The following is a 14,372-nucleotide window of genomic DNA, read 5'->3' on the forward strand; positions in this document are numbered from 1 at the left end:
GAGATTTGTTTTATAACATAAATTGCTTTCTGATGTTTACTCAGAAAACATAGAAAGTAAACCAAAAAGCTTGCAAATCAGTGGAACCAATTTAACGCGCGATGGGACCTAAAGGTCTCCCACTCCATCTTGGTGATTTTTTAAACGCGTGAAGCAGATGGAAAACACGATATAGCTCCGTCTTTGATTGTTTTAGGACAAAAGTCTAGAAATGATTAGACATCACTACCTTGGTTAAGCTCTAATTCATTTAGCATCTGATTAAGTCGGCAAACACAAAGAAAACGTTTATCACAAGAGTACGAATTGCAGACGATATTTATTTTTCGTGTGGCAGCCATTACCGACAAATATGAAGCAATTTTTGTGTGATGTATCCACCAGAAAACTTGCTTTTTTTCAGCCAGGCCAACGATTAATAGATAATGGCTTGCCAACGAGATTTCAAAACGTGCTAAAGCAATCTGAGCGAGGTTTGGTAATGCACTTATTTCGAAGACAGGGGCCATGTGTGTCAAACCCGCTTGTCTGATCGAGGCCCCCAAATCGACCACTTGCAACAACTGTGTGTATCAGCTGACATCAAAACGGAGCGCGGCGACTTGTTGCACGTGCAATCATGGAATATCGATTACACGAGCTGTGCATGACATAAACAGTCGCGGTTTGGTCTAAAAACATATGTAACCGTGGCGGAAATCAAATTTTACAATCAGGAGTGGATGCCACTGCTGAGTAGATACACGAGAGAATGTATACCAGAGGATATGGATATGGTAGTCAGACGTACAGCCACTACAACCCCCAATATCACATTCCCCAGCGAAACTCCCCGCACCATCCTTCTTATCAGTCCTACATTTACAACGCGCCTCGCTATGGATTTAACGCGTTTACTCGCGGCAATCCTGCTCCGTTCAACCATATTCCAACATCACCTTCGGCGATCCATTATCCAGGAGAATCGCGTTTACCCGACCTAGCGAGTCAACGAAAAAGCTACGAGGCTCACTGTCATTACTATTCGCCCTCAACTCTGCCTCCACAACCTGCTCTTCAGCCTCCAGTGCCGCCGATGCAGCGAGAGAAGGAAACTGAACATGGCATACACGAGGGAAACACGAGCACGAAATTAACGGACAATTGTTACCCAGGTAAATAGAAGAGATATTTTTAATTACAGTTTGGGTTTAACGCCTTGCAAATGCCAGCATTCCTGTGTCAGATTAAGAGCTTTGGAAACAGGATTATTGTGTGTGTATGTGTGTGTAGATGTAACACTGATTGCTATGGATTGCTCATTATTTTACAGTTAAGAGTGTATTATACCTGCATTTCCTTTAATTTTTCCTGATTGAAATTTGATGGAAACTCCGTGGATTTCCTGATCTATTGAAAGATCTTTAGTGATCGATTAAACAAAATAAATCATATTGTTTCTTTCTCCCTCCCTCGGTCTCTCTGTTAAGGTTTCCTGGTTTAACACTTTTACTCAAGCAGTTTAGAAAAGGTCCGCCTCTAGGAAAAATAACTCCATCTTAAACGGCCAGTATAGTAATGGTGGATTTGTCATCTAAATTACAGTTCTCAAGCACTGCCCGTTCGTTTTCAAACACTATTGCCTTCTTAATCTTGACGGCAGGATTCTCATCTCGAGTTAGCTCTTTCCTGGTTATAATTATTTTCATCTATTCAGGAAAGGAAATAAAAGATGTTTTTATTGTTGTCGCAAAAAGCTGCTTCTCAAAATTCCACGTCTCTGCAAACTGTACGTTTTATTATGGTTTTTTAAACATCTACTTCTCGTAGAGCTGTTTCCAGTTTCGTTCTTGAGGCCAAACTCGTGATTTTGTCGGGTATAATCAATCTATAATGTTTGCTGTTCCCGTTTATCTAAATGCTATGCACTCAAGACTGTGCTAACGAGATATAGGAGCAATGACTGATATATCACTTAAAAGATCAGCGCAGTTCAATCAAACTATCTTGGATTTTACCTAAATCCTACTAATCTGTCTGTCAGGGTCTGACAGATCTGCCTAAAAGGCACAAAGAAGTAAGATTTTTTTTTCTGGTGCCCAACATTTATGGATGAGCGCCCACAATTTTGTTAAAGACTTACTAGAAATCATTCTTGATTACCATTATCGTACAGACTTTAAGATAACGATTTCAAATTGTTAACCATTTTATCGAGATTTTCCCTCGAGAAATTCTGAAAATTTTTACATTGAGGTATATGAAAATCTGACAAAAATAGCCACCTTTACTAGCCAAAATATTTTGAACAAATTTCAAGTTCCTGAGAACAGCATTGAGACGAATTAGCTCGTTGTGAACAGCAGACTGAAGAAAGATTTACAATCAAAGATGGGGAAAAAGGATTTTTAAAAAAAGGAAACATTTTCATTGTCGGCTATGAATTACTATCATTTCTGAAGAAATAAAGTGAATTTGGCAAAAGAAAAAAAAAAGAAATACTCCGCTCTGTTAAGACAAACGGTTTCTCCATCAGGCAAGAACTGTCACTCCAAAGTTCAGTCACATACCGTGATAACATTTTAATATTGAATTAATGAAAGATGCAGATATTTTTGCATGTGTTCCGAGGCAAATCACTATCGTTGAATTATCACCGCATTCATATGTAGCGGATTAACTTTTTCAAGGCAAAGAACTATCTTTGATCACGACACAGATTTCCTAATAAGAAGAGACAAACTCGGACCATTTGAAGTTAAGACTACAATCGATTGGATGCTTGCGTCAACCCGCGCGGTCCATCACGTAGCCACGTTACAGGGAAATAAATGTCGTATTGACTGGATTGGTCGCATTTTCGGCGGAAACATCAAAGGGAAAACATCAGTAAGGGACAGCGGGTCACATTTTATTGCAGAAACATTTGTTACAGGAACATCTGAAAATTCACTTTTCTACGAATAGAAATATATTGGTCCTACATGCTAAAAGCATGTGTCGAAACACGATTTAGATCATGCTAGATATACAATAATCCAATTGTTGGTTCACATGTTTATCGCTGATTTTCGAACGTAGGGTACATTAAGTAAGGCGGGATACGGAAATATCTTACTGAGGTACTATGCAAAAGAATTAACTTTGATTTGATAAAATTTGCTCCATACTGTTTTTAATAAGCTTGCAAGGGAAGTTTTTTTATATGAATGCGAGTGAATTTCGAACTGTTATAAGCACAGAATGGAGTCTTGAACAGACATAAGCGCGTGAGAGATGCAGTGCATGAGATCAGGGGCAGCAATTATGAACAGCGCACGTGTATGCAAGCTGGCCTTTTGGAGGACGTAGATTTTTTCAACTTTTTAGCGCGTTTTGGGGGCTCTTTGACTTGAAAACAGTTCGTAATAAAACCTTCAGGCCAACGGAAAAGAACAAGCAATTTATAACAGCTATTTATTCTCTAATTCATCGTAGAATTTAACTTGGGTGAATAATTTCCTTCACATAAAGTTGACCAAAAGACAAAAAACGCTTTACAGAAGTCAACGTCTATTTAAGGATTTTTATCTATTTATTTTTTGAGACAAGTAAGGGTTGCTTGAATTGATTAATGATTCAGTCATTTTTCATCCATGCATCTACGGACTGAGTACGTGCGATTAATCTAACCAATGAACGAGGACTACATATGCCGACAAAGCGACTGGATTAGTACCATCTGCTGGTATTTAATCTTGCCTGCATGGTAGATATGTAGGTGTATTTTTCATGAAATGTTACGTTTAGTATGTCCTTCATTAGCTAACTTTAACAATGCTTTTTATGTGCGAGAGCAATATAACTGTTTTAATTTCTTTTCGCGAAGTTCTTCGACAAGTTTTTAGCGGGCCAGGAGTACCCGATGCTATAGCGTCCTTTACGGACTCGTTTCTTTCTATTCCATTTTTTTCCTTTTAAGGGATGACCTTGGGAAATGCGAAACATATGTCTGGTAGATAACTATAAGTAAAAAATGCTTGAGGCAGCGAATTCTGCCATCTCTTAATTCGCTTAATTTTCACAAGTAATTGAATTTTTGAGTTTTCCCTGCATGAGATTTTCCGCAATCAACTTTCGAAATTTAGAACATTTATCCTTGACGCCTTTGGACTGATATTAATATCAATATTGTTTGGTTTCAAAATAAAGGCCTCGTCTTTTAAAATTTCATTTTTCAAGCGCCTTTCGCGTTACACAGCTCATCGAAGTTTCTCCATCACAACAAGGTGAATATTTAACGACTCCATCAAAAAGCTTGTGTGAAATCTAAACTTCATTGTAATTTTGAAAAACTGTCTCATTTTTCGTCAAGTTCTGCGTCATCTCAGCTTCGATAGAGTTATAGCTTTCTCATGGCTGATTCACACTGCTCCACATTCCAACTACAAATAACGGCTGTCTAAACAATGTTACATCAAAGCGTTCACAAAACTAAAACCCAGAAGAACTCTAGATCTGGTATTGATCTTAACAACGCTCACAGTGCTAGCGTCACCTAAATCTCCTCTGCTCCAAAACGATTTATTTACAAAACGATTATTTACATCAACGTGAATAAACTTCTTTTCTCGCAGATCTTTTGCTTAATCCATTCAAAGGGATTACCACTTGGGTTCACGTCCGTACCGCGTCTTGATCATGATTGATTAGTTATTCAGTAACCTGTTGGCGAGTTGAACAAATATTGTCCTCCTTTTGAGGAGCTTTTTTCTTTTTTTAACAATAGGAAAGTTTCTTTGGCAATTTCTGTCATCATTTTTGTCAGTATTTGTTGTTGTCTTGGTTGTCTTGTGCCTTTTGGTCTTGTTTTCGTGGTTGTTGGTATTGTTGCTGTTGTTCTTCTTCTTCGTTTCATCTTTCTTTTCACAACTGTGTGTCGTTTTTGCTGTTGTTTTCTTCTTCTTCCTCTTTTTCTTCTTCTGCTTCTTTATTACTAGTTCATTCTCTTTTCCCTCTTTTAATCAAAAGAGTTAACGTTTCTTTCCCTTCCAATACCATTACAAGATACCGTGTTCAAGAAAACGTTTCCGGTTTCAGTTCGCCCTTAAACTCCTAATATCTGATTGTTAATTCTCCCCTCTAGCTGCTACATATTTCTTTGCAAATTAGTTATGAGAATTTGGTGTTGGATCAAGATAACAACTTCTACCTGATAAGTTTGAATATTCTCATTACCTGTTTGCTGGATAATGTATAGACATCATATAGAGAAGTTTCATGTTAATCGCCTCTGGGGGTTAAAGTGTTTTTTCTTTTTTTTTTTTTCTAACCTGACTGCGGTTATTCAAAGGCGAATAACGTTATCCACCGGATAAATCTCTCTCTGGTATTTTCTGTGAGCACTTATCCGGATAGCGTTATACATCCTTTGAACAAATAAGCCCTGATTACAGGAAAATTTATGGGAGCTCTGGAGGAAAATTACTTGAATGATACTGGAAACAAATAACTCAAATTGACGCGTGTACTGTCTCCATAGCTGGTGAAGTCGATGAGGACGAAGATGACGAGGAAGAGAAATCAGAGAAACCAAAAGGAAAGAAAAGAAAAGAGAGAACAGCTTTTACCACACATCAGCTACGTGAACTAGAAAACGAGTTTACTCGAAATAATTATCTCACGAGACTGCGGCGATATGAGATCGCTGTTACCTTGGACTTATCAGAGAGACAGGTTAAGGTCTGGTTTCAAAACAGACGAATGAAGTGGAAAAGAGTTAAAGGGGAAAAGAAACCCGAGAAAAAATCTCCTTTCCAGATAATACAACTGGAAAAAGAGAGACTTCAGCAAGAATCTTGCGCGTAATCGAAGAACGTAACTATACACCGAATGCAAATATGGCGTCCAATTTGAATTGCCATTGTTCTGGACTCACTAGCCTCTCACACATGTAATAATCCTTTTGTGTTTCCACGCGAAGACGAGGCTAGTGAGTCCAGAACAATGGCAACTCAAAAACTCAAATTGGACGCCATATTTGCATTCGGTGTATGGAGAGGAAGATCACGGTGTTTTTATTAACCCCCCCCCCCCCCAAAGAAAAGCTATTTGTCGAGGGAATTTTATCATTTCAAATGATAGAAAAAAAGGGTTAGGGTGCAGAAGGTTTCCCCCCTTCAACCAGAAAGAAAAACTATGATATAACCCACAAAAGAACATCTTGCTTACCCCTACCCACCTAGTAAGGTGACCTCTTTTAACTGTCTCACGACTTTAAAATTGTACAGGGAAAGAACAACTGAATATTGTCCGCTTTCTGATATTTTTTGTGTGTTTTTTATACAAAAATTAAGAATTTAATTCCTAAGAATCAAGAATTGAGAACGTTATATGAATGCCATTCTACACATAAGGTAAATAATTATCTATTTTTTATGCAAAAAAAAAAAACTTAAGAAGGTATGCTTGCGCGGGGAACAAGATCGCTTAAAAAACATAAGTTAATATACTTAATCTGTAAATAAACCTTTGTCTCATTTTTTCCAATGTCGTATTGTCATCTTGGTGTGAAAAAGAAAATGAAAAATAGACCTGGTACAAACAACGCGAGGCAGAACTCGATATGAGCCGAATTTCAATGAAACTCAAACTTCATACATTGGAGAAGAAAATTATGAATAAAAACGTGAGCAAGAGTATACCTACCTCGACGGGATTCATTCTTCTTTTTTTTTTTTTTTTTTTATAAAAAGCAGGTGTAATTAAGATCTCTTGACAAGGGAGAACATTCACTTTGCAGCACTACTGTGTCATAGGACCCCTGTTGTGTCAAAGTAACCAGATTTAACCTCAATACCTAAACTCGATCTAAATGAGTCACAGAGACAAAGAAGAACAAGCATGGGGATGAGAGGGTCATGACAGAATATGTGCAGTTTTTCTTTACACCCCAACCCATCTCGGCAACCTGCAAGTTTTCTAAACCAATCAGAGAACGAATTGAAACAAAGCCATAATGTAGTGGCATTTTTATTTAGCTCCTTATCCATACTGCTATCCTCTGACGTGTCACGCAACACTTTGCGAAGGACTTTAACCAGACTGCATTAAGAAGTTTACAATTTTTTGAGAGAAATTTTGCAGGTGCCCCCAATTTCGGCCAACAAGGCCAGAGCACAACACTATAAATTCAGTTCCAACTCTTGGAAAGTGCGTGAATTTTTTCCCCAGCTAACCAGCACCGAACGTAAGATAGTGGAAACAGGACCTATGGCTCATCGTCCTCATCCGAGAAGACTAAAACGTTTAACCACAGGTTGCCCAAGCTTGGGCTGCCTGTGGTTTAACGTTATGGAGCTGTCATGGCAAAGCCAGCATATTCTCCCGAGTTATTTTAAGATCCTCATTGTCCAGTCCGGTCTGGGGCTCAAGCTTTCCACCTCGGCCAATGATATTATTGTTTCTCGTCAACTAAACTAAAAAAAAAAAAAACAGAAAATTTCAGAAAACTATGTTACAAAATTAGATATACCCAAGAATGCTCAATGATCTTAGGTCTAAGAAAATAAAAAATAAAAAAAAGAAACCTGGTGCTAAGTTTATTTTCTTACGTACAAGTTCTTTCAATTTTTTTTTTCTAAGTTGTCAACAGCGTTGAATAATTCTGCCACAAAACATCAACTCATAAAAACAATTCAACACTAACAAAATAATTTCCAGACGTTTAACTAACTTATATTCATATCACAGTGTAGCTTTGATGATAAGAAGATATAAAACTAACCTCTTTTGATTTAACACAAACGACGGCATGGTTTCAAATCTATGAGTTTGAAATGAAGAGAAAGGTCTGGGGAAGTGAGAGCTTCTACGTAGCAGTCCCCGATACAACGAATAGACTTCGCGAGTATGAATACGATTTTTACAGTAACTCAGTGACTCCCAAATGAAAAGCAGTTATCTATTTTAAATGTCCTTCCTCCAAAATTTTGAAAATACATTTATAAGAAACAACCAAATCAATGGATACAGCACACAAGACACACAAACTCCGTTCGTCTACAATTATGCAAAACGATCGTTCGACAGATTTCAGTTTTCTATCAATTGCAGGGTTCGAAGTTTTTCAACTCTTTTACTCCTGAGATCACACAGCTCTTCTTCTTTCATATCCTTCAAACAAATAAACTTAAAATGTCTGTTATTCTTCAAAACTGTTAATATCTGTTGTCTAGATCATTTTTCTTGTACTAAATGAGGGAACTTGAGCTTACAAACGTTAATGATTTTTACAAGGCTTCGTCGCCATTAATCTGCATTTCTTTCATTTTCTGTCTGTTATTCTTGTGAAACTTTATTCCGTGACAGTCCTGTTTGGACATAAACGATAAAATATATATCGTTTTCTTTTCATCCTACATGCATTAAGCTACCATTCTTCGTACGGGAACTTTTCACTTCTTTTAGAATCAAAACGGAATTACAAGTTCGACATTTTATGTGTTTGTTAATTTACCTCAATTGAAGGATAAAAGTCTAGTTTGTTCAATTTTAACATCAATCGTTGCACTGTAAGTGAATGTAGAACTGGAAACACTCTTCACGTTCTTATCCACAATTATACTCGAGAACACTGAAGAGTGACCGATCCAAAGTTCTTTTTAATGAGAACGTTTCGTGACTAGAACCTTGGAACCAATTATTCTTGCCGCCTTTCAAACAAAGTAAAAATTGTGGATTATGAACTTGACTCCAATCATTAAATTTTGCATAATTTGTTTTTACCCACGCTTGGGGAAAACTTTATAAAAAGAAAGATGTTTTAGTACCTTTAGGAAATGCTCAATCAATACTCTTTAGCAAATAGACAGATGAAAAGACGAAAAGGCTTGTTTGAATAAGTTATTATCTATTTTATTGATTAGGCCAACAAAAATAGCATTTCGTTTCCTAAGGAGGACAGATGGAAATTAAAGTAGCTCTTTCGTGGCAGCAGATGTTGAAATGATTAAGGATGTAAAGAAAAAGAAACATACTCACCGGAAAAAGCTCATTGTGTGCATGGCATACTATCAATTTTGATCAAGCCGGACTAAACGAACTAATTAAACTAAAAGCAATTTACGAACTGTCGATTTGAAGTTTGAGTAAACGGCATAGAAAGCTTATTACACCTGCCGTTTTTCTACTTCTCTCATAACCACGATTCCGTAAACCAAAGTCTGAAAAGGGTACAAACGAGACGTTTCGAAAGTTCGAAGTTGCACAAATTTTTAATTTTTGCCTCCAAGTTCACTGCGCTCGTGATACTTTGCCAGGAGACAAACCCGCTGGTGTTGTATTTTTACGTCTCTTTGCTTTGCAAGAAACAGAAATTACGAAGGAGGAAGAAAACTGTCACTTTTGTTCTAAATAACAAAAGCTGTTAAAACAGGAACACATCTCCAAGTTAAACTTCCAAAATACTTAAGTGTTCCTGGATAAAAGTTACTCTAGCAATGACCGCCGTCTTTTAGCACCAGGATGTTAGCAAACCTGAGGACAGTTTTAAAGAAGATCAAATTCCCTCGACAGTTTTGGAAAATCATCTGGATAGAAAAATCTCACAGGAAAGATCTGTCTTAACAGGGTGGAGATGTGCTTCCATAGTCGACATTTGTGAAGGTTTTCCTTTCAGTGTCCCGTAGTCGACAGATTATAGTTGCCACACCGTGACGGCTTTCGCGCTAAACAAATATGAAAGGTGGAAAAAATAAATTACCAAGCTTGAGAGAGCCGACTTTTGGTAGCTTAAACGTCGGAGAACAATCACCAAATTGAAACAAAGAGGACACCTAGTGTTGTTAATTTACTGAAGGTTTATAAGAAATTTACAGGGGGGGGGAGGTGGAGGCTTATCACATCATATCTGTTACGAAGTTGGTAGAATAATGGGTAGAAAACCCTTTGCATCACCCCCTAAAATCCAGGCTTAAATTAACTAGTCCCTCCCCCTTCCCCTCAACCTCCTGCCTAGAATTCACACCGACAGTTGATTTTCTTCGGAACTTGGGAAAGGGAAAAAAATTGTCGCCATTGTTGGGAGCACACCGGAACTAATGAAATGAAAAGAAATGTTTAAATTCCTTAAACAGATTATTTCTTAGCAGATGGATTAGCTTAAAAATAGGGTTTAAATACGGATCAGAAACTTTACTATTTCACTTTTAAATTTGCCAAAGAGGTGAGCGTACGACTCGCTTAAAAGAAAAAAGGAGAGAAAACTAAAGACTTGCCTTATACATCTACACAGGATCAAACACTCACTCTATCCTGGTATGTTGAAGATTTTCATCTCATACAAACTTGAATAATTAGTTTTATCATTTAAATAGATTATTTTTCACTCCGACAGGCTCTAACGTGTATAATAAACTAGGCACATAATCTTGTCCGGCAATTTTTCGTATATTATCTTAAAGAAAAACTTCTTAGCTTTACAAATAAATTCTAGTTGAAGCTGTATACCCAACTAACGAGGCAAAGCTGGAGGGGATATTTCAAGAGAGACTGTCATTTCGAGAGTGAAATAAACTCTTGTGATAAGTAACAAATCTTCCACCGCCCTGTCCTCGAGCTTTTTTTTTTTTTTTTTGCATAACAAGATTCTTGACGTATGTTCGGATTTAAGGAATGTCCCTCACTCTTGCCGCATTTTTGAAAGGTTTCGAGGGATGTATTTTGACCGTCAAACTTTACAAGTTTAACATAATCACGGTTACAAATTCTATAAGGATAAGTTTCAGGACAACACCTGAACCATTGTACGAACTAGTTGATTGGACTATGAGAAGCGTTCACATAACATTTCATACTTTTTGAATCTTTTTTTTAGCGACAGGTCTTTTAAAAAAATTAATTCAAATTTTTGACATTAACTATGAGTATTTTCAACAAAAGTCGCCCGAACACGGCTTTTATAACTTTCATCAGGACCATGCCCAAATCTCTTAAATGCATTAAAATCCACATTTTGACAAAAGTATAAATTTTAGTCTTTTTGTCAGCGACATATTATCGTAAAAGAAAGAGTCTATTTGAAACAAAACTTTCCCGAACACGGTTTTTAGATCTAGTTGGAAAATACTTTTTCAGCGACTAAATTTCTTGAATGCTTCTAAGTCAACATCTTTGCCAAAAAAAAAAATTATCCTTTTAACTTGGGTACATCCATTATGATTAGTTATATGTCGGCGTTAGTTATGAAAGCGAATTAAAATATTAGAGTCAGTGTTTGCTAAAAGCTAAAACGTTTGCCTTTTAAGTTTGGTAAAACGATATCTACAGTCTAATGCGTCGGAAACTTATGCAATCGTTTGATTCTGGCAATAAAAATCTTTAATTTCCATAATTTTATTGTGCAGATAGTTTTTCCGTTGATTTTCACAGGTGAAAAACTAATCGATGATTAGCCATAATGTATCTTTTTCGCACGACCGACGCAATATGTGCTAATTTTTTTTTCTTTTTTTACCCAGTTAGAAATTTTTAATTGGCTGTTGAAAGGTTACGTCATCATGGTATCGTCGGTCAGATTCTCACTCGCCCTGGTCTGTTTCTTGATCTTTGTTCATGTAAACGAGGCTTTTCCAATGAAGGAGTGGCTACCAAGAAGATCTACGGTTGAAGAAAAGGACAGTGCTGTTGAACAGCAGTTTGATGCAGATTCTTATAGCAGGTAATATGTTAGTGTATATGATGAGTTGAATTATACCCGCATTTTGATTGGTTCTTACTTATGATATATTAAGGGACAGACACATAGATGACGTCATCACTGATAATTGTTTCGCTTTCCTATTATATAATAAATATATCACATTAGACGTTCTGTTGTGTAGTATCGCTGAGTATTTTTACGAGTTGTGCCGTATTCTGACGAGCCCGTAGGGCGAGTCAAAATACAAATAACGAGTAAAAATACTCAACGATACTACTCAACAAAACGTCTAATAAGTTATTTATTATCCAACACGCAAAATTGTTATTTCAGTGCGGGCGAATTTCGCGGATATTTATTTACGGGGAGTGCGTGACAGAAGTATGCGAAGCGGAACGGAATTGGCGCGTTGTCGAGTTGTCTATTTTCTTTAATAACTGAAGAAGTTTCCAGGTCCTCTAGTCGTTTTTCTTCGTTCGATTTATTAAATAAACTTGTATCTATATTTTTCAGCCATTCCGACTCTTCGTTGTCAGAAATATCATTCAAATTGTCCGCCATTTTTTTTTTCGTAACTTCTAATGATCTGAAAAAGGGGAGTGGCTGGGACAAGGGGAGGAGGAGGGATGAAATAACACGTCTTTAACCACCGTCAAGATGAAACGACCTGACGCTCACATGGGAGCCTGGTCACTTGGCAAGCACAAGTATCCTAAAGGGTATTGGCTGTAATCCAAATAAATGCCACCCCAAGTCCCAGGCCCCCCAAAGAAATAAAAAGTACACAATGGGAAGAAGAAGCATAAAAATTCTATTTGCAAGCAAATATTTCCTTCATGCCCTTTCTCCCTTATAAATTATATGCACAACCCAAATATGCTGCCTTGCCTGAGCTATGTTTACCGGGAAAAATTATAACCAATCAACAATTGGAGTAAATGGCTATGGGCAAAATCCCATAGCCGCATTTATTTGAAAATACTGTTCAATCAAATCCTTGATACAAAGTTTGGCCCAGTAAAGGTCAGGGCACTGAAAACACCAAAGCGTGTGATCGCACTCATGCCACTTTTGCGATGCGAGAAAACCTGTCAAACCGGTTCTCTGGGGTACAAATACCGCATGATATTTGTACTCGTCTATGGCGATATTTGTACTCTACGGAGTCTAGTTGGATGATAAAATAGATTCCATGTTGTCATGAGTCTGTACAGTAATAGATCCCAGAAGAAGTGAAAAAGGTGTTAAGAATATCAGCGACACACCCAGCTACTCTCCCTGATCCGCTGTCTTTAATTTTGTTAAACAATGTTTAGGTAACACTTTTTGAAGGGTGAAAGAACGAGTTGCATAAAAACCTATCTTTTTTTCTCATATTTCCAGCCCGATGGAAATTGCAAATGAAGACGACAGAGAAGTAGATGTGTTTGCTGACGATGGATCAGAAACAAATTTCCAAACAAAGGATTTTCCAAGGCAGTACCAATGTCGATTTGGCGGCTGTGGAAAATGACTGGGTTAGTTAAAAATAACTGAGCAATTTTGTTCGGATTTTCTTTTCTTTTTCCTACTCTAATGTGCGGAAAAGTGGCGATTATATACCAGATAATGGGCCGAGGTAGATGATATTGTCGGTGAGACTAACTGACTGACAGACTGACCGACTGACTGACCGACAGACCGACCTACCGACCGACGGACCGACGGACCGTCCGACTGACCGACCGACTGACCGACCGACCGACTGACCGACCAACCGACCTACCGACCGACGGACCGTCCGACTGACCGACCGACTGACCGACCGACCGACTGACCGACCGACTGACCGACCGACCGACTGACCGACCGACTGACCGACCGACTGACCGACCGACTGACCGACCGACTGACTGACCGACTGACTGACTGACTGACCAACTGACTGACCTACTATCGGACTGACTTGCTGACTGACTGACTGACTGATTGACTGATTGACTAGCTGAACGAAGGATTGACTATTTGTTAAATTGAGTGACTTACTGACAAATTAAATGATCGAATGACTGACTCATTGTTTCTCTGATAGTACCGACAAACTGAGGTAATAGATGACTGACTGGTTAACAGATTCGTTTACTAATGTATTCAACTTTCTCTTTTTAGCGTCCATCGGAATAAATAGGAACGAATGGCAAGGACATATTCATGAAAAAGGAATGACAGCTGGATCTTAACGAATTAACAGATCATTTGAAATAGGCATTAGGATAAAAATTCAAATCAACATTATACCAAAGCAAAACTTTTAAAAAGATCCACTTAATTTTTGGTTCTCCTTCGTTAATGCTGGTAAATGTTCCTTTCATTTTATTAGTTTATTTCCATCGAATATTACTCGTTCTTTTGTAAATTCGCCGTTTTCAATCTAATCTTAATTAACGACATTCAAATTCCTTCAAACGGTTATTGTGAACAGTTTGCTTAAGTTGTATTTGCTGTATCAATACCGTTCCGAAGAATTAATAAATAATTATTTGAAGGTCAGCACAATCTTGATTTTTCGTGTTAAATTTTCTCTCGCTAATTAAGTATAATTTTACAAGAGCTTGTTATGAAAACGCGCTTGGATATTTAAAACAAAGCGTGAAAAGGGAGATAGGGCAATGGAGAGCAGAACAGTACATACCCCTTAAAGAATTCGAGGATTTCTCTTCTCCGAGCCTAAACC

The 14,372-nt window shown here is 37.6% G+C and overlaps 2 protein-coding genes and 1 long non-coding RNA gene across 3 annotated transcripts; 2 read left to right on the forward strand and 1 right to left on the reverse strand.

The window, feature by feature from the left end:
* The first annotated feature begins 636 nt into the window (after positions 1–636).
* Positions 637–6,045, forward strand: LOC111320802 (uncharacterized). The gene is made up of 2 exons (XM_022923502.2): positions 637–1,154; positions 5,501–6,045. Exons 1-2 carry the CDS (start codon positions 752–754, stop codon positions 5,824–5,826), a joined length of 729 nt encoding a protein of 242 aa, XP_022779237.2. The 5' UTR covers positions 637–751; the 3' UTR covers positions 5,827–6,045.
* A 631-nt stretch (positions 6,046–6,676) lies between these two features.
* On the reverse strand, positions 6,677–8,739 carry LOC148718355 (uncharacterized). The gene is made up of 2 exons (XR_015994260.1): positions 8,477–8,739; positions 6,677–7,783 (listed from the first exon to the last, which is right to left on the reverse strand). It is a non-coding gene; the product is annotated as an uncharacterized LOC148718355 (long non-coding RNA).
* Positions 8,740–10,118: 1,379 nt separating this feature from the next.
* On the forward strand, positions 10,119–14,188 carry LOC148718356 (uncharacterized). The gene is made up of 4 exons (XM_088740719.1): positions 10,119–10,275; positions 11,478–11,677; positions 13,043–13,176; positions 13,808–14,188. Exons 2-3 carry the CDS (start codon positions 11,517–11,519, stop codon positions 13,170–13,172), a joined length of 291 nt encoding a protein of 96 aa, XP_088596845.1. The 5' UTR covers positions 10,119–10,275; positions 11,478–11,516; the 3' UTR covers positions 13,173–13,176; positions 13,808–14,188.
* Positions 14,189–14,372: the final 184 nt, after the last annotated feature.

This window comes from Stylophora pistillata, chromosome 12 (genome assembly GCF_964205215.1).
Source record: "Stylophora pistillata chromosome 12, jaStyPist1.2, whole genome shotgun sequence".
In the NCBI taxonomy this organism is placed as follows: Eukaryota; Metazoa; Cnidaria; class Anthozoa; order Scleractinia; family Pocilloporidae; genus Stylophora; species Stylophora pistillata.

Excerpts from the sequence above, each read along its gene's own strand:
- LOC111320802 (XM_022923502.2), top strand. The coding sequence starts at position 752 with ATGTATACCAGAGGATATGGATATGGTAGTCAGACGTACAGCCACTAC. Across the intron at positions 1,155-5,500 it reads AACGGACAATTGTTACCCAG|CTGGTGAAGTCGATGAGGAC; the intron begins GTAAATAGAAGA and ends CTGTCTCCATAG.
- LOC148718356 (XM_088740719.1), top strand. The coding sequence starts at position 11,517 with ATGGTATCGTCGGTCAGATTCTCACTCGCCCTGGTCTGTTTCTTGATC. Across the intron at positions 11,678-13,042 it reads GATGCAGATTCTTATAGCAG|CCCGATGGAAATTGCAAATG; the intron begins GTAATATGTTAG and ends TCATATTTCCAG.